This window comes from Pristiophorus japonicus, unplaced genomic scaffold (assembly GCF_044704955.1).
Source record: "Pristiophorus japonicus isolate sPriJap1 unplaced genomic scaffold, sPriJap1.hap1 HAP1_SCAFFOLD_1402, whole genome shotgun sequence".
NCBI lineage: Eukaryota > Metazoa > Chordata > Chondrichthyes > Pristiophoridae > Pristiophorus > Pristiophorus japonicus.
The window spans coordinates 16,625-42,032 of record NW_027251074.1 but is presented as its reverse complement, the minus strand read 5'-3'; the positions used below and the strand labels follow the sequence as shown (position 1 = coordinate 42,032).

Sequence of the window (25,408 nt, the reverse complement as noted above, 5' to 3'; positions counted from 1 at the left end):
CGCAAGAGGAGAAGGTGTAGAGATTAGCCAAGGGATCGTAATAAGCATCCAACCACTTTGCATTGGCTTCACTGCTGGAAATGAAATGAAAAGACTGTTATTTGGCCAGCAATGAAAGTCGCGTTCAACACATTAACAGTGTTAAAGTATGCACCTGCGAGTGTGCTGACAAGTTTGTTTGAGCTGTTGAAGGCCTCCTCGTGGGACTGCTCCTGGGCCTGGCCAAGGGGGCCATCAGCCGGTCCAGGCAGCGGGCGATCGAGCGGAGTCGTTCAGCCCGACTGCCTGCCTCTCTTCCGCGGTTACATCCCGAGCCAGAGTGTCCCTGGAGATGGAGCACACGGTGTCCACCGGTACGCTCGCGGCCTTCCGCGAGAGGTGGGCACCGGAGGGACTGGAGTGCATCATCACCCCCGGCAACAGAATTTTAATTTGATTTTAGTTTCCGTACAAGTTTAGTTTGAAATTTGTGTGTTCTAGTGCCCTTGCCAAAAGGGGGCGCTTGATTTTACATTCTACTTAAAATAGTTGTTGAGCTGTTGAGTTGGGAGGGGCTTAGCCAGTCACGTGATGTTCACAAGACTCAATAAAACCCCGGCCAGTTGGGTTCGGGGGATCCACGATGGGACAGGTGGTTGTGAGCCTGGTGGATGAACTGGTAATGTGTCGTGTGATTATTAAATCTTTGCCAATAAACCAACTAGTTCTTAATAGCAATGTGTTGCCATGAATTTTTAAGCAAAGAACCCATGAAGCAAATACATTATAAACACAAATTGAAAAGAGGGAGACTAAAAAGCGAGCCACAGGTTCCCTCCCACTGAGCTCACGAAACAAATGCTCCACAGGCCAGCGTGCCTCACGGGAGAATGAGGCTCCCTGGGCCATGCAGCTTTGGCCATTCTCAGTGTTTGTATAAAGCGTGGTTTCTGTGGCACAACCTGTGGTTTAACAATGAGAAATCTCTGTACCGTGCTGCCTCTCTCTCACTAATTGCAGCTCTCCTCTCCCACTCTCACTCTCCTCCTTGTTTAAGCTATTGCTCAGATGTTTTTGCTCGCCTCCAATTCCTCTTCTTGTCCCACTCTATCGATGTGCCTCCTCCCCTGCCCCTTGCTCAGAGAGGGGTAGGGGGAGGGGTACGAAGGGGGGAAAGGAAAGCAAAAGAAAGGGAAGCGAGGCGGGGAAGGAAGAAAGAAACAGGAGAGGGGAATTTACAGAGGAAGAGAAAAGGAGGGAAAGAAAAAGGGAAGAGATGGAGATGAAGGGGGAGAGTCCATGTTGTGTGTGAGAGTGAGGGGTTGTGTGTGAGAGAGAGAGAGATAGAGTGAGAGGTTGTGTGTGAGAGAGAGAGAGATAGAGTGAGAGGTTGTGTGTGAGAGAGAGAGAGATAGAGTGAGAGGTTGTGTGTGAGAGAGAGAGTGAGAGGTTGTGTGTGAGAGAGAGAGAGATAGAGTGAGAGGTTGTGTGTGAGAGAGAGTGAGAGGTTGTGTGTGAGAGAGAGAGAGTGAGAGGTTGTGTGTGAGAGAGAGAGAGATAGAGTGAGAGGTTGTGTGTGAGAGAGAGAGAGATAGAGTGAGAGGTTGTGTGTGAGAGAGAGAGATAGAGTGAGAGGTTGTGTGTGAGAGAGAGAGAGAGAGAGTGAGAGGTTGTGTGTGAGAGAGAGAGAGAGAGATAGAGTGAGAGGTTGTGTGTGAGAGAGAGAGATAGAGTGAGAGGTTGTGTGTGAGAGAGAGAGATAGAGTGAGAGGTTGTGTGTGAGAGAGAGAGAGATAGAGTGAGAGGTTGTGTGTGAGAGAGAGAGATAGAGTGAGAGGTTGTGTGTGAGAGAGAGAGAGAGATAGAGTGAGAGGTTGTGTGTGAGAGAGAGAGAGTGAGAGGTTGTGTGTGAGAGAGAGAGAGATGGAGTGAGAGGTTGTGTGTGAGAGAGAGAGAGATAGAGTGAGAGGTTGTGTGTGAGAGAGAGAGAGATAGAGTGAGAGGTTGTGTGTGAGAGAGAGAGAGATAGAGTGAGAGGTTGTGTGTGAGAGAGAGAGAGAGAGGTTGTGTGTGAGAGAGAGATAGAGTGAGAGGTTGTGTGTGAGAGAGAGAGAGAGAGTGAGAGGTTGTGTGTGAGAGAGAGAGAGAGAGAGAGAGAGTGAGAGGTTGTGTGTGAGAGAGAGAGAGAGAGAGAGAGAGGTTGTGTGAGAGAGAGATAGAGTGAGAGGTTGTGTGTGAGAGAGAGATAGAGTGAGAGGTTGTGTGTGAGAGAGAGAGAGATAGAGTGAGAGGTTGTGTGTGAGAGAGAGAGGTTGTGTGTGTTGCCTTATTGTGGATGTTATTGTGTTATGGATGGTGTAAGAGAGTGATGCGTTGTGTTGTTGTGAGACTGAGGGGGAGTTCCCTCACTCACTCACTCACCCCTCTCCGCCCTCGGCTGCGGCCGACGCCATCTTGTAGGTCCCGTCTCCACGGCAACGGCTTCCGGCCCGCCGCCCCCGCGCTCCCCCCACGGCCCCGACAAAGGTTCCGCCCAGCCCCGGGTCCGCGGCAATCTCCTTCCCCCTCACTGCAGAGAATTTCCCAACTTACTGCTCCCTGTGTGTGTGTTACTGAGTGTGTGAGGGTCTGTGTCACTGAGTGTGTGAGGGTCTGTGTCACTGAGTGTGTGAGGGTCTGTGTCTGTGAGTGTTACTGTGTGTGTGTGAGGGTCTGTCACTGAGGGTCTGTGTGTGTGTGAGGGTCAGTGTCTGTGAGTGTGTTACTATGTGTGTGAGGGTCTGTGTCTCTGTGTCACTGAGTGTGTGAGGGTCTGTGTCACTGAGGGTCTGTGTGTGTGTGAGGGTCAGTGTCTGTGAGTGTGTTACTATGTGTGTGAGGGTCTGTGTCTCTGTGTCACTGAGTGTGTGAGGGTCTGTGTCACTGAGGGTCTGTGTGTGTGTGAGGGTCAGTGTCTGTGAGTGTGTTACTATGTGTGTGAGGGTCTGTGTCTCTGTGTGTCACTGAGTGTGTGAGGGTCTGTGTTACTGAGTGTGTGAGGGTCTGTCACTGAGTGTGTGAGGGTCTGTGTTACTGAGTGTGTGAGGGTCTGTCTGTGTCACTGAGTGTGTGAGGGTCTGTGTCACTGAGGGTCTGTGTCTGTGTGTTACTGAGTGTGTGAGGGTCTGTGTCTGTGTGTTACTGAGTGTGTGAAGGTCAGTGTCTCTGTGTGTGTTACTAAGTGTGTGTGTGAGGGTCTGTGTCTGTGTTATTGTGAGTGTGTGTGTTTTACAATGTAAATGTTGACAAATATTAACTCAGAGCTGTGTTAAAATGGATTTCCCAATCAATACCATCCTTCTGTGTCCCAAATGTTCTTCACTCAGAGAGTGGTGAACCTGTGGAATTCTCTACCACAGAAAGTTGTTGAGGTCAGTTCGTTGGATATATTTAAAAAGGAGTTCGATATGGGCCTGACGACTAAAGGGATCAAGGTTTATGGAGAGAAAGCAGGAACAGAATCAGAAAGAAAACGCAAAGGCTTGCATTTATATAGCGCCTTTCACCACCTCAGGACATCCCAAGGGGCTTCACGCCCAATTATTTAAAGGACGCTCACTGTCATAACACGCCAAACAGCAGCCAATTTGTGCACAGCAAACTCCCGCAATCACCAGTGTAATAATGATCAGATAATCTGTTTTTAATGATGTTGGTTGAGGGATAAATATTGGCCCCAGGACATAGAAACATAGAAAATAGGTGCAGGAGTAGGCCATTCGGCCCTTCGAGCCTGCACCACCATTCAATATAATCATGGCTGATCATTCCCTCAGTACCCCTTTCCTGCTTTCTCTCCATACCCCTTGATTTCCTTTAGCCATAAGGGCCATATCTAACTCCCTCTTGAATATATCTAACGAACTGGCCTCAACAACTCTCTGCGGTAGAGAATTCCACAGGTTCACAATTCTCTGAGTGAAGAAGTTTCTCCTTATCTCGGTCCTAAATGACTTACCCCTTAGCCTTAGACTAGGACCCCTGGTTCTGGACTTCCCCAACATCGGGAACATTCTTCCTGCATCTAAACTGTCCAATCCCGTCAGAATTTTATATGTTTCTATGAGATCCCCTCTCATTCTTCTAAACACCAGTGAATTATAAGCCTAGTCGATCCAGTCTTTCTTCATATGTCAGTCCCGCCATCCCGGGAATCAGTCTGGTGAACCTTCGCTGCACTCCCTCACCGGAGAGAATCCCCTCCACCTCCTGCATTTCTTACAAATAGTGGCCGTGGGATCTATTACATCTCATCCAAAAGATAACATCTCCGACAGTGCGGCGCTCCCTCAGTACTGGCCCTCCGACAGTGCGGCGATCCCTCAGTACTACCCCTCCGACAGTGCGGTGCTCCCTCAGTACTGCCGCTCCGATAGTGCGGCACTCCCTCAGTACTGCCCCTCCGACAGTGCGGCACTCCCTTAGTACTGCCCCTCCGACAGCACAGTACGGCGCTCCCTCAGTACTGGCCCTCCGACAGTGTGGTGCTCCCTCAGTACTGGCCCTCCGACAGTGCGGCGCTCCCTCAGTACTGGCCCTCCGACAGTGCGGCGCTCCCTCAGTACTACCCCTCCGACAGTGCGGTGCTCCCTCAGTACTGCCCCGCCGCTAGTGCGGCACTCCCTCAGTACTGCCCCTCCGACAGTGCGGCACTCCCTCAGTACTGCCCCTCCGACAGCACAGTACAGCGCTCCCTCAGTACTGACCCTCCGACAGTGTGGTGCTCCCTCAGTACTGGGCCTCCAACAGTGTGGTGCTCCCTCAGTACTGACCCTCCAACAGTGCCGCGCTCCCTCAGTACCGCCCCTCCGACAGTGCGGCGCTCCCTCAGTACTGCCCCTCCGACAGTGCGGCACTCCCTCAGTACCGCCCCTCCGACAGTGCGGCACTCCCTCAGTACTGCCCCTCCGACAGTGCGGCACTCCCTCAGTACTGCCCCTCCAACAGTGCGGCGCTCCCTCAGTACTGCCCCTCCGACAGTGCGACACTCCCTCAGTACTTTAGTAGAGCGTGTCAGCCTGGATTATGAGGCTCAAGTCTCTGGAGTGGGACTCAAACCCATAACCTTCTGACTCAGACCCGAGAGAAAGAGTACGACCCACTGAGCCACAGCTGACAGCTCGGTCCTCTGCATGGACAGTTCAACACACTGCCACACTCAGTGAGTGAGGAATGGATGAACTGTCACAGGGTTGCCTGGAGCTTGTGGGACCCTCTCACCTTCAGGAGAGGAGGGGAAGGCAAACAGACAAAGAACCAAAACAGAATCCATTTTTAATTATTGTTAATGGTGTTGTGATCGGGAACGCGCTGCCTGAAAGGGCGGTGGGAGCAGATTCAATCGTAACTTTCAAACCGGGAATTGGATCAATACTTGAGGTACCAAAGTTTGCAGGATAACGGGGAAGGAACAGGGTGTTTGTGACTATTTGGATCGCTCGTTCAAAGAGCCAGCACAGGCACGATGGGCCGAATGGCCTCATTCAGATAACATTCTTACAGGGCTTGACAGGGTAGATGCAGGGAGGGTGTTTCCCCCCGGGGCTGGGGAGTCTAGAACCAGGGCTCACAGTCTCAGGATAAGGGCTCGGCCATTTAGGACTGAGATGAGGAGGAATTTCTTCACTCAGAGGGGGGTGAATCTTTGGAATTCTCTGCCCCAGAGGGCCGTGGGAGGCTCAGTCTTCAAGGCCCAGATCGAGAGATTTTTGGATATTAAGGGAATCGAGGGATCGGGCGGGAAAGTGGGGTTGAGGTCGAAGGTCAGCCGCGATCTCATTGCATGGCGGAGCAGGCTCGAGGGGCCGAATGGCCAACTCCTGCTCCTATTTCTTATTTTCTGTGCAGTGTCATGCTTTGAATGGGACTAATTGAATGGGTAATTCGTGAGTAAGTGGTTATCACTTTTGCCTCTGAGTCAGAAGGTTGTGAGTTCAAGTCGCACTCCAGGGACTTGAGCACATAAATCTAGGCAAGTACTGAGGGAGCATCGCACTGTCGGAGGGGCGGTACTGAGGGAGCGTCGCACTGTCGGAGGGGCAGTACTGAGAGAGCGCCGCACTGTCGGAGGGGCAGTACTGAGGGAGCGCCGCACTGTCGGAGGGGCAGTACTGAGGGAGTGCCGCACTGTCGGAGGGGCAGTACTGAGGGAGCGTCGCACTGTCGGAGGGGCAGTACTGAGGGAGCGTCGCACTGTCGGAGGGGCAGTACTGAGGGAGAGCCGCACTGTCGGAGGGGCAGTACTGAGGGAGTGCCGCACTGTCGGAGGGGCAGTACTGAGGAGCGCCGCACTGTCGGAGGGGCAGTACATGAGGGAGCGCCGCACTGTCGGAGGGGCAGTACTGAGGGAGCGCCGCACTGTCGGAGGGGCAGTACTGAGGGAGAGCCGCACTGTCGGAGGGGCAGTACTGAGGGAGAGCCGCACTGTCGGAGGGGCGGTACTGAGGGAGCGCCGCACTGTCGGAGGGGCGGTACTGGTTGCTCTCCTTAGAGCAGAGAAAGCGAAGATGATGTCCTCTGTTCCAAGGAAGACAAGCCCACGATCCTGGCGCCTAGCTGGACAATCGGCAAACACTGGTGGGCTACCTTGGCCTGGATGGTAAAGGCCTCGGGGTCCAGGATGCAGACCTCCATGCTCTCGGTGCCAATCACCAGGCAGCCCACCGCATCCTCGTCGGCCATGTTCTTCTTCAGCGTGGCTATGCAGGTTATCACCGTCTGCAATCGAACACAAGAACATCAGAATCAGGAGCAGCAGTCAGCCTACAGCCCCTCGGGCCTGCTCCGCCATTCAATATCACGGCCGACCATCGACCTCAACTCCACTTTCCCGCCCGATCCCTCGATTCCCTTAATATCCAAAAATCTCCCGATCTCGGCCTCGAAGACTGAGCCTCCCACGGCCCTCTGGGGCAGAGAATTCCAAAGATTCACCCCCCTCTGAGTGAAGAAATCCCTCCTCATCTCCGTCCTAAATGGCCGACCCCTTATCCTGAGACTGTGAGCCCTGGTTCTAGACTCCCCAGCCCGGGGGGAAACACCCTCCCTGCATCTACCCTGTCAAGCCCTGTAAGTATTGTGTGTGTTTCAATGGGATCCCCTCTCATTCTTCTAAACTCCAGAGAATATCGGTCCAGTCTGCTCAATCTCTCCTCATAGGACAATCCCCCCCATCCCAGGAATCAGTCTGGTGAACCTTCTCTGAACAGCCTCCAAGGCAAGTATATTCTCCCTTAGGGAAGGAGACCAGAACTGTGCACAGTACTCCAGGTGTGGTCTCACCAAGGCCCTATACAGTTGTAGCAGGACTTCCTTAATCATATACATCAACCCCCTTGCAATAAAGGACAACAGGCCATTTGCCTTCCGTATTGCTTGCCGTACCTGCAAGCTAGCTTTCTGTGTTTTTTGCACAAGGATCCTCAAATCTCTCTGAACACCAATGTTTAAACATTTCTCACCATTTAAAAAAATATTCTGTTTTTCTATTCTTCCTAGCAAAGTGAATAACCTCACATTTCCCCATATTATACTCCATCTGGCACTGTACTGTACACTCCCGGAGTCTGTCTGTATCCCTTCGAGAGGGAAATGATGCTCAACCTGTGTAAAACACGAGTCGAGCCCCAGCTTGGAAACTCAGAAATCTGCAACCTCCTCCCATATCCCCAACCCCAGCCACCTTCTCCCCATATCCCCCAACCCCACCCACCTCCTCCCCATATCCCCCAACCTCACCCACCTTCTCCCCATATCCCCCAACCCCACCCACCTCCTCCCCATATCCCCCAACCCCACCTCCTCCCATATCCCCAACCCCACCCACCTCCTCCCCATATCCCCCAACCCCACCCACCTTCTCCCCATATCCCCCAACCCCACCCACCTCCTCCCCATATCCCCCAACCTCACCCACCTTCTCCCCATATCCCCCAACCCCACCCACCTCCTCCCCATATCCCCCAACCTCACCCACCTTCTCCCCATATCCCCCAACCCCACCCACCTTCTCCCCATATCCCCCAACCCCACCTTCTCCCCATATCCCCCAACCCCACCCACCTTCTCCCCATATCCCCCAACCCCACCTTCTCCCCATATCCCCCAACCCCACCTTCTCCCCATATCCCCCAACCCCACCCACCTCCTCCCATATCCCATAATCCCACCCACCTCCTCCCATATCCCCCAACCCCACCCACCTCCTCCCCATATCCCCCAACCCCACCCACCTCCTCCCATATCCCCAACCCCACCTCCTCCCATATCGCCAACCCCATTTTCTCCCCATATCCCCCAACCCCACCCACCTCCTCCCCATATCCCCCAATCCCACCCACCTCCTCCCCATATCCCCCAACCCCACCCACCTCCTCCCCATATCCCCCAATCCCACCCACCTTCTCCCCATATCCCCCAACCCCACCCACCTCCTCCCCATATCCCCCAACCCCACCTTCTCCCCATATCCCCAACCCCACCTCCTCCCATATCCCCAACCCCACCCACCTTCTCCCCATATCCCCCAACCACACCCACCTTCTCCCCATACCCCCCAACCCCACTTCCTCCCATATCCCCCAACCTCACCCACTTTCTCCCCATATCCCCCAACCTCACCCACCTTCTCCCCATATCCCCCAACCCCACCTTCTCCCCATATCCCCCAATCCCACCCACCTCCTCCCCATATCCCCCAATCCCACCTCCTCCCATATCCCCCAACCGCACCCACCTCCTCCCATATCCCCCAACCCCACCCACCTCCTTCCATATTCCCCAACCCCACCCACCTCCTCCCCATATCCCCCAACCCCACCCACCTCCTCCCCATATCCCCCAACCCCACCCACCTCCTCCCCATATCCCCCAACCCCACCCACCTCCTCCCCATATCCCCCAACCCCACCTCCTCCCATATCCCCCAACCCCACCCACCTCTTCCCCATATCCCCAAACCCCACCCACCTCCTCCCCATATCCCTCAACCCCAGCTCCTCCCATATCCCCCAACTCCACCTCCTCCCATATCCCCCAACCCCACCTCCTCCCATATCCCCCAACCCCACCCACCTCCTCCCATATCCCCCAACCCCACCCACCTCCTCCCATATCCCCCAACCACCTCCTTCCATATTCCCCAACCCCACCCACCTCCTCCCTATATCCCCCAACCCCACCCACCTCCTCCCCATTTCCCCCAACCCCACCTCCTCCCATATCCCCCAACCCCACCTCCTCCCATATCCCCCAACCCCACCCACCTCCTCCCCATATCCCCCAACCCCACCCACCTCCTCCCCATATCCCCCAACCCCACCCACCTCCTCCCCATATCCCCCAACCCCACCCACCTCCTCCCCATATCCCCCAACCCCACCCACCTCCTCCCCATATCCCCCAACCCCACCCACCTCCTTCCCATATCCCCCAACCCCACCTCCTCCCCATATCCCCCAACCCCACCCACCTCCTCCCCATATCCCCCAACCCCACCCACCTCATCCCATATCCCCCAACCCCACCCACCTTCTCCCCATATCCCCCAACCCCACCTCCTCCCCATTTCCCCCAACCCCACCTTCTCCCATATCCCCCAGCCCCACCTCCTCCCCATAATCCCCCAACCACCTCCTCCCATATCCCCCAACCCCACCTCCTCCCAACCCCACCCACCTCCTCCCCATATCCCCCAACCCCACCCACCTCCTCCCATATCCCCCAACCCCACCTCCTTCCCATGCCCCCCAACCCCACCTCCTCCCATATCCCCCAACCCCACCTTCTCTCCCTATCCCTCACCCCAGTCTCCCCCTATCCCTCACCCCACTGTTTCCCCCATCCCTCACCCCACTGTCTCCCCCTATCCCTCACCCCACTGTGTCCCCCTATCCCTCACCCCACCCACTCCCCCTATCCCTCACCCCACCCCGACCCACCTTCTGACCACACCACCACCAGCCCCCGCCCCACCACCACATGTCCCACAGGGCGGTGGGGATGGTACCGGGACAGCGAAGGTTGCACGGACCATACCTGCCGTTTGATGGGCTGCTGTTTGTGCAGATTGACGAACCCGTCCATCTCGGGAGGCTCCAGCATCAGGTACCTGAGTGAGAAGGGAGGAGACGGTGAGGATTCCCACTGCCCTGCCCCTCAGCAAACCTCACCGACGTGGATTGTTCCCGAAACAACATTCCCGCTACAGCTACAGAGGGTTTTAATGAAATCTCTACACAAAAATAAAGAAGTCTCTTGCGACCAGATGGTGGGGGTAGTTTTGTTTTGAGTTGGCAAGCGACTCAAAACAAAAGACTTGCATTTATACGGCGCCTTTCCCCACCTCAGAACGTTCCAAACTGTTCCACAGCCAATTAAGTACTTTTTAAAGCCAATTTGCGCACAGCAAGCTCCCACACACAGCAATGTGATAATGACCCAGATCATCTGTTTTAGTGATGTTGGTCGAGGGATAAATATTGGCCCCAGGACACCGGGGAGAACTCCCCTGCTCTTCTTCCAATAGTGGCCCCGGGATCTTTTACATCCACCCGAGAGGGCAGACGGGGCCTCGGTTTAACGTCTCATCTGAAAGACGGCACCTCCGACAGTGCGGCACTCCCTCAGTACTGCCCCTCCGACAGTGCGGCGCTCCCTCAGTACTGCCCCTCCGACAGTGCGGCGCTCCCTCAGTACTACCCCTCCGACAGTGCGGTGCTCCCTCAGTACTGCCCCCCCCCCTCAATACTGCCCCTCCGACAGCGCAGTACGGCGCTCTCTCAGTACTACCCCCTCTCAGTACTACCCCTCCGACAGTGCGGCGCTCCCTCAGCACTGCCCCTCCGACAGTGCGGCGCTCCCTCAGCACTGCCCCTCCGACAGTGCAGCGCTCCCTCAATACCGCCCCTCCGACAGTGCGGCGCTCCCTCAGTACCGCCCCTCCGACAGTGCGGCGCTCCCTCAGTACCGCGCCGCTCCCTCAGTACCGCCCCTCCGACAGTGCGGCGCTCGCTCAGTACCGCACTGGGGAGTGTCGGCCTGGACCTATGGTGCTCGAGTCTCTGGAGTGGGGCTAGAACCCACAACCTTCTGACTGTGAGGCGAGAGAGAGAGAGAGAGAGGGAGCTGTTCACTGAGGCACAGAGGCGGTCAATAGCAACAAGACTTAATTTCTCCTTCAGATGTGTCGACCCCTTATTCTAAAACTATGCTCCCTAGTTCTAGATTCCCCCGCGAGGGGAAACATCCTTTCTGCATCTACCCTGTCAAGCCCCCTCAGAATCTTATACGTTTTTATAAGGTCACCTCTCATTCTTCTGAACTCAATCTTTCCTCATAAGGGCAGTTATGCTAGAACTGTATTCATTAGTTAGGCCACAGTTAGAGTACTGCGTGCAGTTCTGGTCACCACATTACAGGAAATATGTGATTGCATTGGAGAGGGTACAGAGGAGATTTATGAGGAAGTTGCCAGGTCTGGAGAATTTTAGCGATGAGGAAAGATTGGATAGGCTGGGGTTGTTTATCCTTGGAATAGAGGCTGAGTGGAGACCTTATTGAAGTGTATAAAATTATGAGGGGCCTGGATAGAGTGGATAGGACGGACCTGTTTCCTTTAGCAGAGGGGTCAACAGCCAGGGGGCATAGATTTAAAGTAATTGGGGGGAGGTTTAGAGGGGATTTGAGGGGAAATGTCTTCACCCAGAGGGTGGTGGGGGTCTGGGGTGGAACTCACTGCCTGAAAGGGCGGTAGAGGCAGAAACCCTCACCACATTTAAACAGGACTTGGATGTGCACCTGAAGTGCTGTAACCTACAGGGCTACGGACCCAGAGCGGGAAAGTGGGATTAGGCTGGGTAGCTCTTGGTCGGCCGGAGCGGACACGATGGGCCGAAATGGCCCCCTTCCGTGCCGTAACTCTCTCTGATTCTATGAAGGCCACCCCTTCACCCCCGGAATCAACCGCGTGAACCGTCACCTTACCTCAAGGACCTCGCCGACAGCGGCACTTCAGCCTTGTCCCTGCGGAATAAAGAGCGAGAGGCGTTGGAGTGGGGTGCCTGAAGTGAACACGTGTATCCAAAAACTCAGTGGGGGGGGGGGGGGGCAGTGGGAGGGAATCTGCCGAGCAGAGGGGCTGGAGGACAACCAGACAATAAAAGCAGAAAGCACCCGGTGTACGCGGGGAGTCAGTCAGCGTCTGAACGCGAGAGGCAGGTGAGCACTTCCACTGGACGCTCGGTCAAAACAGCTATTCCACCAAGGGGGGCAGGACTTGAAAGCTGAGCTCAATTCTGTCCGCAAGACAACAACTTTAACGGAGTAAGTTGTCCCAAGGTGCTTCACAGCAGTGTTAGAAGACAAAACAAGTAAATTTGACTCTGAGCCGCATAAGGAGAAATTAGCGCAGGTGACCAAAAGCTTGGTCAAAGAGGTCGGTTTTAAGGAGCGTCTTGAAGGAGGAGAGAGAGGTAGAGAAGCGGGGAAGAGGGGTAGAGAGGCGGAGAGGTTTAGGGAGGGAGTTCCAGAGCTTGGGGCCCAGGCAGCTGAAGGCACGGCCACCGATGGTGGAGCGATGGGAATCGGGGGATGGGCCGGAGGCCAGAATTGGAGGAGCGCAGAGATCGGGGAGGGGTCTGTAGGATATCGGACATGTGGGCAGGTGAAGGTTCAGCAGGGGGTCTCTGATCAGGAGCCACCCCTCCCCCAAGGGCCTGCGGAGGCCATCTGCTAACCCCTTTCTGTTAAACCGAGGCTGGCTGGCCGGGTTCGGCCGCTCAGTGGGGTGGCTGTGTCCCGGGATCGGCCTCGTGTGAAGGGTGGGTCACAGACTGCCTTTGCCAGGCCCCACCCTTCGCCAGTACCGCTTCTGAAACAGGGGCACCTCAAGTGCACGAGGGGGAATCTGCGGCAACTCCGGCTCAAGGGACTGCCATTCCGACCCCGTTCCCCCCCAACACCCCTGTAGGCACCTCCGAGTGTGCTCTCAGGTTTGGGAGTGGCTTAGCCAGTCACGTGATGTTCACAAGACTCAATAAAACCCCGGCCAGTTGGGTTTCGGGGGATCCACGATGGGGCAGGTGGTTGTGAGCCTGGTGGATGAACCGGTAATGTGTCGTGTGATTGCTAAACCTTTTGCTAATAAACCAACTATGTTTCTTAATAGCGACGTGTTGCCATGAATTCTTAAACACAGAGCCCATGAAGCAAATACATTCCCCCCGCTCTCCTCCCCCATCCGAATGGCTGGTCTAACCCAGTGACCCCTCCCCCGTGTTGATACGCCCTCATAGCGACAATGTGTGTCATCGGGACCAGCTTACCGGAGACTTTCCAGCATCTCCTTGAGTGTCAAGGGGTCGATTTTATCCTGAAACATAACGTAAAGTAAATTAGCGACAGACGTTCCCGCGGAGCTACGTTACAACAGTGACCGCACCCCAAAAGTACTTCATTGGCTGCAGAGAGCTATGGGACGTCCGGTGGTCGTGAAAGGCGCTACAGAAATGCAAGTCTGTCTTTCTTTCTTTCTAAGCTGCGCAGCTTTCTGTCGGTCCCACGCAGCTGCTTAAAAGGTGAAATTTTGCGCAAAACTTTGAATGGGCAGCAAAGCCCATTAAAGGGACTGCACCCCCCCACCCCCAAATAATTAAGGGGAACATTGGCAGCGACTGCAAAGTTACAGCCACTGGATTACGTCTCTGTCTCTCGGATAGAATAGTAGAGCACAGGATGAGGCTGTTCGGCATGTTGAGTCCGCACCGGCTCCTGCAAAGAGCAATCCAGTTAGTCCCACACCCCACTCTTTCCCCATACACCTGCACTGTCAGAGGGGCAGTACTGAGGGAGTGCCGCACTGTCGGAGGGGCAGTGCTGAGGGAGCGCCGCACTGTCGGAGGGGCGGTGCTGAGGGAGCGGCGCACTGTCGGAGGGGCGGTGCTGAGGGAGTGCCGTGCTGTCGGAGGGGCGGTGCTGAGGGAGTGCCGCACTGTCGGAGGGACCGTACTGAGGGAGCGCCGCAGTGTCGGAGGGGCGGTACTGAGGGAGCCCCTCACTGTCGGAGGGGCAGTACTGAGGGAGCGCCGCACTGTCGGAGGGGCGGTACTGAGGGAGCCCCTCACTGTCGGAGGGGCAGTACTGAGGGAGCGTCGCACTGTCGGAGGGGCAGTACTGAGGGAGCGCCGCACTGTCGGAGGGGCAGTACTGAGGGAGTGCCGCACTGTCGGAGGGGCAGTACTGAGGGAGCGCCGCACTGTCGGAGGTGCCGTCTTTCAGATGAGACGTTAAACCGATGCCCCGTCTGCCCTCTCGGGTGGATGTAAAAGATCCCGGGGCCACTATTGGAAGAAGAGCAGGGGAGTTCTCCCTGGTGTCCTGGTGCCAATATTTATCCCTCGACCAACATCACTAAAACAGATGATCTGGGTCATTATCACATTGCTGTATGTGGGAGCTTGCTGTGCGCAAATTGGCGATTCCCACACTCCAATAGTACTTCGTTGGCTGTGAGGCGCTGTGGGAGGTGCGATGGTGAGGATAGGTGGTGTGGAGATGGGAGTCTCTTGCCCGTTCCATCAGGACTCGACACAGGACTGACGGAAAGGGGACAGGACTAGTAGTCAGCGATTACGTGGCTGTCCGTACCTCCTTGACCTGGTTCCACACGTCCTGTTCCAGCGAGTTCACCTGGAGGGGAGGCAGGGTGAACTTGAAGTAGGGCCGGAGGTTCTTGTAGATGTAGATGTACGGACCGGAGGCCACTGCCACGGCGGGGGTCCGGGGCTCGTTGGTGTCCATGAGGAAGGTGACCACTCCGGTCGGCAGGTCGATCAGCGTGTTGTCAGATAGCATCGTGGTGCCCTTGTACACCTTGAGCTTCATGTTGTACAGACCCGTACCCAGGTCCCCGACAACCAACTGCACAAACAAAGAGTGGTTAACGCAGTGTGGTTATAACAACAGGAGGCCATTCAGCCCCTCGAGTCTGTTACACAGGAACAGGAGGATCCCATTCAGCCCGTTACATTAGGAACAGGAGGAGGTCCATTCAGCCCCTCGAGCCTGTTAAATTAGGAACAGGAGACCATTCAGCCCCTCGAGCCTGTTACATTAGGAACAGGAGGAGGCCATTCAGCCCCTCGAGCCTGTTACACAGGAACAGGAGGATCCCATTCAGCCCCTCGAGCCTGTTACATTAGGAACAGGAGGAGGCCATTCAGCCCCTCGAGCCTGTTACATTAGGAACAGGAGGAGGCCATTCAGCCCCTCGAGCCTGTTACATTAGGAACAGGAGGAGGCCATTCAGCCCCTCGAGCCTGTTACATTAGGAACAGGAGGAGGCCATTCAGCCCCTCGAGCCTGTTACATTAGGAACAAGAGGAGGCCCATTCAGCCCCTCGAGTCTGTTACATTAGGAACAGGAGGATCCCATTCAGCCCCTCGAGCCTGTTACATTAGGAACAGGAGGAGGCCATTCAGCCCCTCGAGCCTGTTACATTAGGAACAGGAGGAGGCCATTCAGCCCCTCGAGCCTGTTACATTAGGAACAGGAGGATCCCATTCAGCCCCTCGAGCCTGTTACATTAGGAACAGGAGGAGGCCATTCAGCCCCTCGAGCCTGTTACATTAGGAACAGGAGGAGGCCATTCAGCCCCTCGAGCCTGTTACATTAGGAACAGGAGGAGGCCCATTCAGCCCCTCGAGCCTGTTACATTAGGAACAGGAGGAGGCCCATTCAGCCCCTCGAGCCTGTTACATTAGGAACAGGAGGAGGCCATTCAGCCCCTCGAGCCTGTTACATTAGGAACAGGAGGAGGCCATTCAGCCCCTCGAGCCTGTTACATTAGGAACAGGAGGAGGCCATTCAGCCCCTCGAGCCTGTTACATTAGGAACAAGAGGAGGCCATTGAGCCCCTCGAGCCTGTTACATTAGGAACAAGAGGAGGCCCATTCAGCCCCTCGAGCCTGTTACATTAGGAACAGGAGGAGGCCATTCAGCCCCTCGAGCCTGTTACATTAGGAACAGGAGGAGGCCATTCAGCCCCTCGAGCCTGTTACATTAGGAACAGGAGGAGGCCATTCAGCCCCTCGAGCCTGTTTCTGCCATTCGATTAGATCGCAGCTGATCTGTATCTTAACTCCATCTTGGTTGCAGAACCCTTAATATCCTCACCTAGCAAAAATCTAACCATCGCAGTTTTGAAAGTTCCAATTAACCCCCCGGCCTCAAAAGCTGTTTGGGGAGATAGTTCCAAATTTTCACGACCCTTTGTGTGAGGAAGTGCTTCATGATACACACTGTGTCTAACCCGTGCTTACCTGATTGAATGGAGACGTACAGGGAGCTTTACTCTGTATCTAACCCCGTGCTGTACCTGCCCTGGGAGTGTTTGATGGGACAGTGTAGAGGGAGCTTTACTCTGTATCTAACCCATGCTGTACCTACCCTGGGAGTGTTTGATGGGACAGTGTAGCGGGAGCTTTACTCTGTATCTAACCCCGTGCTATACCTGCCCTGGGAGTGTTTGATGGGACAGTGTAGAGGGAGCTTTACTCTGTATCTAACCCCGTGCTGTACCTGCCCTGGGAGTGTTTGATGGGACAGTGTAGAGGGAGCTTTACTCTGTATCTAACCCCCTGTACCTGCCCTGGGAGTGTTTGATGGGACAGTGTAGAGGGAGCTTTACTCTGTATCTAACCCCCTGTACCTGCCCTGGGAGTGTTTGATGGGACAGTGTAGAGGGACCTTTACTCTGTATCTAACCCCATGCTGTACCTGCCCTGGGAGTGTGTGATGAGACAGTGTAGAGGGAGCTTTGTTAGGCACGGGTATTAAGGGTCACAGAACCCAGGTGGATGTATGATGTTACGGTTCAGGTCAGCCAAGATGTAAGTGAATGCCGGAACAGGCTCGAGGGGCTGAATAGCCTCCTCCTGTTCTTGTGTTCTAATACAATTGTATATGGAACAAAGATGCTGTACAGCACAGAGGAGTAAGACTGAGTGCAAATTGGCTTGTGCACACTGAGTGAGCGGGGCCTGCAGTTATGGCTGTCTGCATAGAAACCAGGGAGTGGGGGGGCAGCCACATTGGCTGGAATCCATCGCGGGGTGTGGGACTAAATGGTTCGCTCTCTCAGAGCTGGCACAGGCACGATGGGCCAAAGGGCCTACTTCTGTGCTGCGTGATTCGATGATAAGGCCAGCTCGGTTTAGCTCCTGAAAGGGCATTCAGTAAAGTGGCGGAGGGAAGGGCGGAAGAAATAAACGGCGATTACATGAGTTGCAGAGGTCTCAAAGCAGAAACTAAGCTGCCATTTACCTGATTTTCGCCATCTCCTTGAAGGTCTGCGAGAGCTGGAAAATAATAATAAAAGTAACTTGTATTTATATAGCGCCTTTAACGACCCAAGGCGTTTCACAGCAGTGTAACAAAATAAATCAGACACACTCTGACCCCGAGCCACATACGGAGATATTGGGACAGGCGACCAAAAGCTGGGTCAGAGAGGTCAGTTTTAAGGAGCGTCTTAAAAGGAGGAGGGAGAGGCGGAGAGGTTTAGGGAGGGTATTCCAGAGCTTGCGGCCCAGGCAGCTAAAGGCACGGCCACCGATGGTGGAGCGATTATAATCAGGGATGTTCAAGAGGGAAGAACTGGAGAACCGCAGACATCTCGGGGGATTGTGGGGCTGAGAAAGATTACAGAGATAGGGAGGGACGAGGGCCATGGAGGGATTTCTAAACAAGGAAGAGAATTTTGAAATCGCGGCGTTGTTTAACCGGGAGCCAATGTAGGTCAGCGAGCACAGGGGGTGATGGGTGAGTGGGACTGGGTGTGAGTTAGGACACGGGGCAGCGAGCACAGGGGGTGATGGGTGAGTGGGACTGGGTGTGTGTTAGGACACGGGGCAGTGAGCACAGGGGGTGATGGGTGAGCGGGACTCAGTGCGAGTTAGGACACGAGTCAGTGAGCATAGGGGGTGATGGGTGAGCGGGATTCGGTGCAAGTTAGGACACGGGTCAGCAAGCACAGGGGGTGATGGGTGAGCGGGATTCGGTGCAAGTTAGGACACGGGTCAGCGAGCACAGGGGGTGATGGGTGAGCGGGACTGGGTGCGAGTTAGGACACAGGGCAGTGAGCACAGGGGGTGATGGGTGAGCGGGACTCAGTGCGAGTTAGGACACCTCTAGTTTACATGAAAGGAAGAGGGAACCTGTTACTGCATTGCCTGGGATTTGCATCTCAATCCATGGTGAAAGACTTGATGGAGGAATGCTTGTATGTACCTGTAGAGGTCAGTACAGGGGAAAGTGATGATCTAAAATGCCATATTTAATTCATCCTAGTAAATTTCTTATGGTGTTACCCGTGGTCATTTGATGAATAGAATATTTTTTAAAAATATAGATCCAAGATTGAGCAGGCGTTTCAGAAACAGAGCCACCTTGTGGCCAGAGGTTGTAACCACATGGTGTCAGTTTACATAGCAAATTATAATGGGAAATTGTGACCGAAATTCTGGCCTCTTGCCCATCCCCCGAATTCCATCGCTCCACCATTGGCGGCCGTGCCTTCAGCTGCCTGGGCCCCAAGCTCTGGAATTCCCTCCCTAAACCTCTCCGCCTCTCTCTCCTCCTTTAAGACGCTCCTTAAAACTGACCTCTTAGACCCAGCTTTTGGTCGCCTGTCCCCTTTAGGTGGCTCAGTGTCAAAATGTGTCTGATAACCGCTCCTTAGTGAGGGGTGCGCATCAATTGGAGGAACGCAGAGATCCCGCGGGGTTGCAGGGCCGGAGGTTAGAGAGTTAGGGAAGTGGCGAGGGCCATGGACGGATTTGAACACACGGGTGAGAATTTTTAAAATCGAGGCGTTGCCGGACCGGAAGCCAATGTAGGTCGGCGAGCACAGGGGTCGGAGGGGTGAAGGGTGGACGGGACTGGGTGTGAGTTAGGATACTGGTCAGTAAATGGGACTGTTGAGGGGAGCAGACAGGCAGTGCACCTACCAACGCAAGAGGAGAAGGTGTAGAGATTAGCCAAGGGATCGTAATAAGCATCCAACCACTTTGCATTGGCTTCACTGCTGGAAATGAAATGAAAAGACTGTTATTTGGCCAGCAATGAAAGTCGCGTTCAACACATTAACAGTGTTAAAGTATGCACCTGCGAGTGTGCTGACAAGTTTGTTTGAGCTGTTGAAGGCCTCCTCGTGGGACTGCTCCTGGGCCTGGCCAAGGGGGCCATCAGCCGGTCCAGGCAGCGGGCGATCGAGCGGAGTCGTTCAGCCCGACTGCCTGCCTCTCTTCCGCGGTTACATCCCGAGCCAGAGTGTCCCTGGAGATGGAGCACACGGTGTCCACCGGTACGCTCGCGGCCTTCCGCGAGAGGTGGGCACCGGAGGGACTGGAGTGCATCATCACCCCCGGCAACAGAATTTTAATTTGATTTTAGTTTCCGTACAAGTTTAGTTTGAAATTTGTGTGTTCTAGTGCCCTTGCCAAAAGGGGGCGCTTGATTTTACATTCTACTTAAAATAGTTGTTGAGCTGTTGAGTTGGGAGGGGCTTAGCCAGTCACGTGATGTTCACAAGACTCAATAAAACCCCGGCCAGTTGGGTTCGGGGGATCCACGATGGGACAGGTGGTTGTGAGCCTGGTGGATGAACTGGTAATGTGTCGTGTGATTATTAAATCTTTGCCAATAAACCAACTAGTTCTTAATAGCAATGTGTTGCCATGAATTTTTAAGCAAAGAACCCATGAAGCAAATACATTATAAACACAAATTGAAAAGAGGGAGACTAAAAAGCGAGCCACAGGTTCCCTCCCACTGAGCTCACGAAACAAATGCTCCACAGGCCAGCGTGCCTCACGGGAGAATGAGGCTCCCTGGGCCATGCAGCTTTGGCCATTCTCAGTGTTTGTATAAAGCGTGGTTTCTGTGGCACAACCTGTGGTTTAACAATGAGAAATCTCTGTACCGTGCTGCCTCTCTCTCACTAATTGCAGCTCTCCTCTCCCACTCTCACTCTCCTCCTTGTTTAAGCTATTGCTCAGATGTTTTTGCTCGCCTCCAATTCCTCTTCTTGTCCCACTCTATCGATGTGCCTCCTCCCCTGCCCCTTGCTCAGAGAGGGGTAGGGGGAGGGGTACGAAGGGGGGAAAGGAAAGCAAAAGAAAGGGAAGCGAGGCGGGGAAGGAAGAAAGAAACAGGAGAGGGGAATTTACAGAGGAAGAGAAAAGGAGGGAAAGAAAAAGGGAAGAGATGGAGATGAAGGGGGAGAGTCCATGTTGTGTGTGAGAGTGAGGGGTTGTGTGTGAGAGAGAGAGAGATAGAGTGAGAGGTTGTGTGTGAGAGAGAGAGAGATAGAGTGAGAGGTTGTGTGTGAGAGAGAGAGAGATAGAGTGAGAGGTTGTGTGTGAGAGAGAGAGTGAGAGGTTGTGTGTGAGAGAGAGAGAGATAGAGTGAGAGGTTGTGTGTGAGAGAGAGTGAGAGGTTGTGTGTGAGAGAGAGAGAGTGAGAGGTTGTGTGTGAGAGAGAGAGAGATAGAGTGAGAGGTTGTGTGTGAGAGAGAGAGAGATAGAGTGAGAGGTTGTGTGTGAGAGAGAGAGATAGAGTGAGAGGTTGTGTGTGAGAGAGAGAGAGAGAGAGTGAGAGGTTGTGTGTGAGAGAGAGAGAGAGAGATAGAGTGAGAGGTTGTGTGTGAGAGAGAGAGATAGAGTGAGAGGTTGTGTGTGAGAGAGAGAGATAGAGTGAGAGGTTGTGTGTGAGAGAGAGAGAGATAGAGTGAGAGGTTGTGTGTGAGAGAGAGAGATAGAGTGAGAGGTTGTGTGTGAGAGAGAGAGAGAGATAGAGTGAGAGGTTGTGTGTGAGAGAGAGAGAGTGAGAGGTTGTGTGTGAGAGAGAGAGAGATGGAGTGAGAGGTTGTGTGTGAGAGAGAGAGAGATAGAGTGAGAGGTTGTGTGTGAGAGAGAGAGAGATAGAGTGAGAGGTTGTGTGTGAGAGAGAGAGAGATAGAGTGAGAGGTTGTGTGTGAGAGAGAGAGAGAGAGGTTGTGTGTGAGAGAGAGATAGAGTGAGAGGTTGTGTGTGAGAGAGAGAGAGAGAGTGAGAGGTTGTGTGTGAGAGAGAGAGAGAGAGAGAGAGAGGTTGTGTGAGAGAGAGATAGAGTGAGAGGTTGTGTGTGAGAGAGAGATAGAGTGAGAGGTTGTGTGTGAGAGAGAGAGAGATAGAGTGAGAGGTTGTGTGTGAGAGAGAGAGAGATAGAGTGAGAGGTTGTGTGTGAGAGAGAGAGGTTGTGTGTGTTGCCTTATTGTGGATGTTATTGTGTTATGGATGGTGTAAGAGAGTGATGCGTTGTGTTGTTGTGAGACTGAGGGGGAGTTCCCTCACTCACTCACTCACCCCTCTCCGCCCTCGGCTGCGGCCGACGCCATCTTGTAGGTCCCGTCTCCACGGCAACGGCTTCCGGCCCGCCGCCCCCGCGCTCCCCCCACGGCCCCGACAAAGGTTCCGCCCAGCCCCGGGTCCGCGGCAATCTCCTTCCCCCTCACTGCAGAGAATTTCCCAACTTACTGCTCCCTGTGTGTGTGTTACTGAGTGTGTGAGGGTCTGTGTCACTGAGTGTGTGAGGGTCTGTGTCACTGAGTGTGTGAGGGTCTGTGTCTGTGAGTGTTACTGTGTGTGTGTGAGGGTCTGTCACTGAGGGTCTGTGTGTGTGTGAGGGTCAGTGTCTGTGAGTGTGTTACTATGTGTGTGAGGGTCTGTGTCTCTGTGTCACTGAGTGTGTGAGGGTCTGTGTCACTGAGGGTCTGTGTGTGTGTGAGGGTCAGTGTCTGTGAGTGTGTTACTATGTGTGTGAGGGTCTGTGTCTCTGTGTCACTGAGTGTGTGAGGGTCTGTGTCACTGAGGGTCTGTGTGTGTGTGAGGGTCAGTGTCTGTGAGTGTGTTACTATGTGTGTGAGGGTCTGTGTCTCTGTGTGTCACTGAGTGTGTGAGGGTCTGTGTTACTGAGTGTGTGAGGGTCTGTCACTGAGTGTGTGAGGGTCTGTGTTACTGAGTGTGTGAGGGTCTGTCTGTGTCACTGAGTGTGTGAGGGTCTGTGTCACTGAGGGTCTGTGTCTGTGTGTTACTGAGTGTGTGAGGGTCTGTGTCTGTGTGTTACTGAGTGTGTGAAGGTCAGTGTCTCTGTGTGTGTTACTAAGTGTGTGTGTGAGGGTCTGTGTCTGTGTTATTGTGAGTGTGTGTGTTTTACAATGTAAATGTTGACAAATATTAACTCAGAGCTGTGTTAAAATGGATTTCCCAATCAATACCATCCTTCTGTGTCCCAAATGTTCTTCACTCAGAGAGTGGTGAACCTGTGGAATTCTCTACCACAGAAAGTTGTTGAGGTCAGTTCGTTGGATATATTTAAAAAGGAGTTCGATATGGGCCTGACGACTAAAGGGATCAAGGTTTATGGAGAGAAAGCAGGAACAGAATCAGAAAGAAAACGCAAAGGCTTGCATTTATATAGCGCCTTTCACCACCTCAGGACATCCCAAGGGGCTTCACGCCCAATTATTTAAAGGACGCTCACTGTCATAACACGCCAAACAGCAGCCAATTTGTGCACAGCAAACTCCCGCAATCACCAGTGTAATAATGATCAGATAATCTGTTTTTAATGATGTTGGTTGAGGGATAAATATTGGCCCCAGGACATAGAAACATAGAAAATAGGTGCAGGAGTAGGCCATTCGGCCCTTCGAGCCTGCACCACCATTCAATATAATCATGGCTGATCATTCCCTCAGTACCCCTTTCCTGCTTTCTCTCCATACCCCTTGATTTCCTTTAGCCATAAGGGCCATATCTAACTCCCTCTTGAATATATCTAACGAACTGGCCTCAACAACTCTCTGCGGTAGAGAATTCCACAGGTTCACAATTCTCTGAGTGAAGAAGTTTCTCCTTATCTCGGTCCTAAATGACTTACCCCTTAGCCTTAGACTAGGACCCCTGGTTCTGGACTTCCCCAACATCGGGAACATTCTTCCTGCATCTAAACTGTCCAATCCCGTCAGAATTTTATATGTTTCTATGAGATCCCCTCTCATTCTTCTAAACACCAGTGAATTATAAGCCTAGTCGATCCAGTCTTTCTTCATATGTCAGTCCCGCCATCCCGGGAATCAGTCTGGTGAACCTTCGCTGCACTCCCTCACCGGAGAGAATCCCCTCCACCTCCTGCATTTCTTACAAATAGTGGCCGTGGGATCTATTACATCTCATCCAAAAGATAACATCTCCGACAGTGCGGCGCTCCCTCAGTACTGGCCCTCCGACAGTGCGGCGATCCCTCAGTACTACCCCTCCGACAGTGCGGTGCTCCCTCAGTACTGCCGCTCCGATAGTGCGGCACTCCCTCAGTACTGCCCCTCCGACAGTGCGGCACTCCCTTAGTACTGCCCCTCCGACAGCACAGTACGGCGCTCCCTCAGTACTGGCCCTCCGACAGTGTGGTGCTCCCTCAGTACTGGCCCTCCGACAGTGCGGCGCTCCCTCAGTACTGGCCCTCCGACAGTGCGGCGCTCCCTCAGTACTACCCCTCCGACAGTGCGGTGCTCCCTCAGTACTGCCCCGCCGCTAGTGCGGCACTCCCTCAGTACTGCCCCTCCGACAGTGCGGCACTCCCTCAGTACTGCCCCTCCGACAGCACAGTACAGCGCTCCCTCAGTACTGACCCTCCGACAGTGTGGTGCTCCCTCAGTACTGGGCCTCCAACAGTGTGGTGCTCCCTCAGTACTGACCCTCCAACAGTGCCGCGCTCCCTCAGTACCGCCCCTCCGACAGTGCGGCGCTCCCTCAGTACTGCCCCTCCGACAGTGCGGCACTCCCTCAGTACCGCCCCTCCGACAGTGCGGCACTCCCTCAGTACTGCCCCTCCGACAGTGCGGCACTCCCTCAGTACTGCCCCTCCAACAGTGCGGCGCTCCCTCAGTACTGCCCCTCCGACAGTGCGACACTCCCTCAGTACTTTAGTAGAGCGTGTCAGCCTGGATTATGAGGCTCAAGTCTCTGGAGTGGGACTCAAACCCATAACCTTCTGACTCAGACCCGAGAGAAAGAGTACGACCCACTGAGCCACAGCTGACAGCTCGGTCCTCTGCATGGACAGTTCAACACACTGCCACACTCAGTGAGTGAGGAATGGATGAACTGTCACAGGGTTGCCTGGAGCTTGTGGGACCCTCTCACCTTCAGGAGAGGAGGGGAAGGCAAACAGACAAAGAACCAAAACAGAATCCATTTTTAATTATTGTTAATGGTGTTGTGATCGGGAACGCGCTGCCTGAAAGGGCGGTGGGAGCAGATTCAATCGTAACTTTCAAACCGGGAATTGGATCAATACTTGAGGTACCAAAGTTTGCAGGATAACGGGGAAGGAACAGGGTGTTTGTGACTATTTGGATCGCTCGTTCAAAGAGCCAGCACAGGCACGATGGGCCGAATGGCCTCATTCAGATAACATTCTTACAGGGCTTGACAGGGTAGATGCAGGGAGGGTGTTTCCCCCCGGGGCTGGGGAGTCTAGAACCAGGGCTCACAGTCTCAGGATAAGGGCTCGGCCATTTAGGACTGAGATGAGGAGGAATTTCTTCACTCAGAGGGGGGTGAATCTTTGGAATTCTCTGCCCCAGAGGGCCGTGGGAGGCTCAGTCTTCAAGGCCCAGATCGAGAGATTTTTGGATATTAAGGGAATCGAGGGATCGGGCGGGAAAGTGGGGTTGAGGTCGAAGGTCAGCCGCGATCTCATTGCATGGCGGAGCAGGCTCGAGGGGCCGAATGGCCAACTCCTGCTCCTATTTCTTATTTTCTGTGCAGTGTCATGCTTTGAATGGGACTAATTGAATGGGTAATTCGTGAGTAAGTGGTTATCACTTTTGCCTCTGAGTCAGAAGGTTGTGAGTTCAAGTCGCACTCCAGGGACTTGAGCACATAAATCTAGGCAAGTACTGAGGGAGCATCGCACTGTCGGAGGGGCGGTACTGAGGGAGCGTCGCACTGTCGGAGGGGCAGTACTGAGAGAGCGCCGCACTGTCGGAGGGGCAGTACTGAGGGAGCGCCGCACTGTCGGAGGGGCAGTACTGAGGGAGTGCCGCACTGTCGGAGGGGCAGTACTGAGGGAGCGTCGCACTGTCGGAGGGGCAGTACTGAGGGAGCGTCGCACTGTCGGAGGGGCAGTACTGAGGGAGCGCCGCACTGTCGGAGGGGCGGTACTGATGGAGCGCCGCACTGTCGGAGGGGCAGTACTGAGGGAGCGCCGCACTGTCGGAGGGGCAGTACTGAGGGAACGCCGCACTGTCGGAGGGGCGGTACTGAGGGAACGCCGCACTGTCGGAGCGGC

The 25,408-nt window shown here is 54.3% G+C and overlaps 1 protein-coding gene across 1 annotated transcript; it reads right to left on the bottom strand.

The window, feature by feature from the left end:
- On the bottom strand, positions 1–21,475 carry LOC139242641 (BBSome complex member BBS1-like). The gene is made up of 9 exons (XM_070870444.1): positions 21,421–21,475; positions 19,024–19,100; positions 17,339–17,373; positions 14,662–14,934; positions 13,341–13,387; positions 12,001–12,039; positions 10,054–10,126; positions 6,604–6,735; positions 1–74 (listed from the first exon to the last, which is right to left on the bottom strand). The coding sequence occupies exons 1-9, from the start codon at positions 21,450–21,452 to the stop codon at positions 69–71; spliced, it is 714 nt and encodes a 237-aa protein (XP_070726545.1). The 5' UTR covers positions 21,453–21,475; the 3' UTR covers positions 1–68.
- Between the last annotated feature and the right edge of the window lie 3,933 nt (positions 21,476–25,408).

What these genes read in the sequence shown, in the direction of transcription:
- LOC139242641 (XM_070870444.1), bottom strand. Translation starts at nt 21,452, where the DNA reads ATGGCGTCGGCCGCAGCCGAGGGCGGAGAGGG. An exon ending in AAGGAGATGGCGAAAATCAG is followed by an intron (nt 14,935 to 17,338) that starts GTAAATGGCAGC and finishes TTGTTTGTGCAG; the next exon opens with TTGGTTGTCGGGGACCTGGG. An exon ending in GAGATGCTGGAAAGTCTCCG is followed by an intron (nt 12,040 to 13,340) that starts GTAAGCTGGTCC and finishes TTTATTCCGCAG; the next exon opens with GGACAAGGCTGAAGTGCCGC.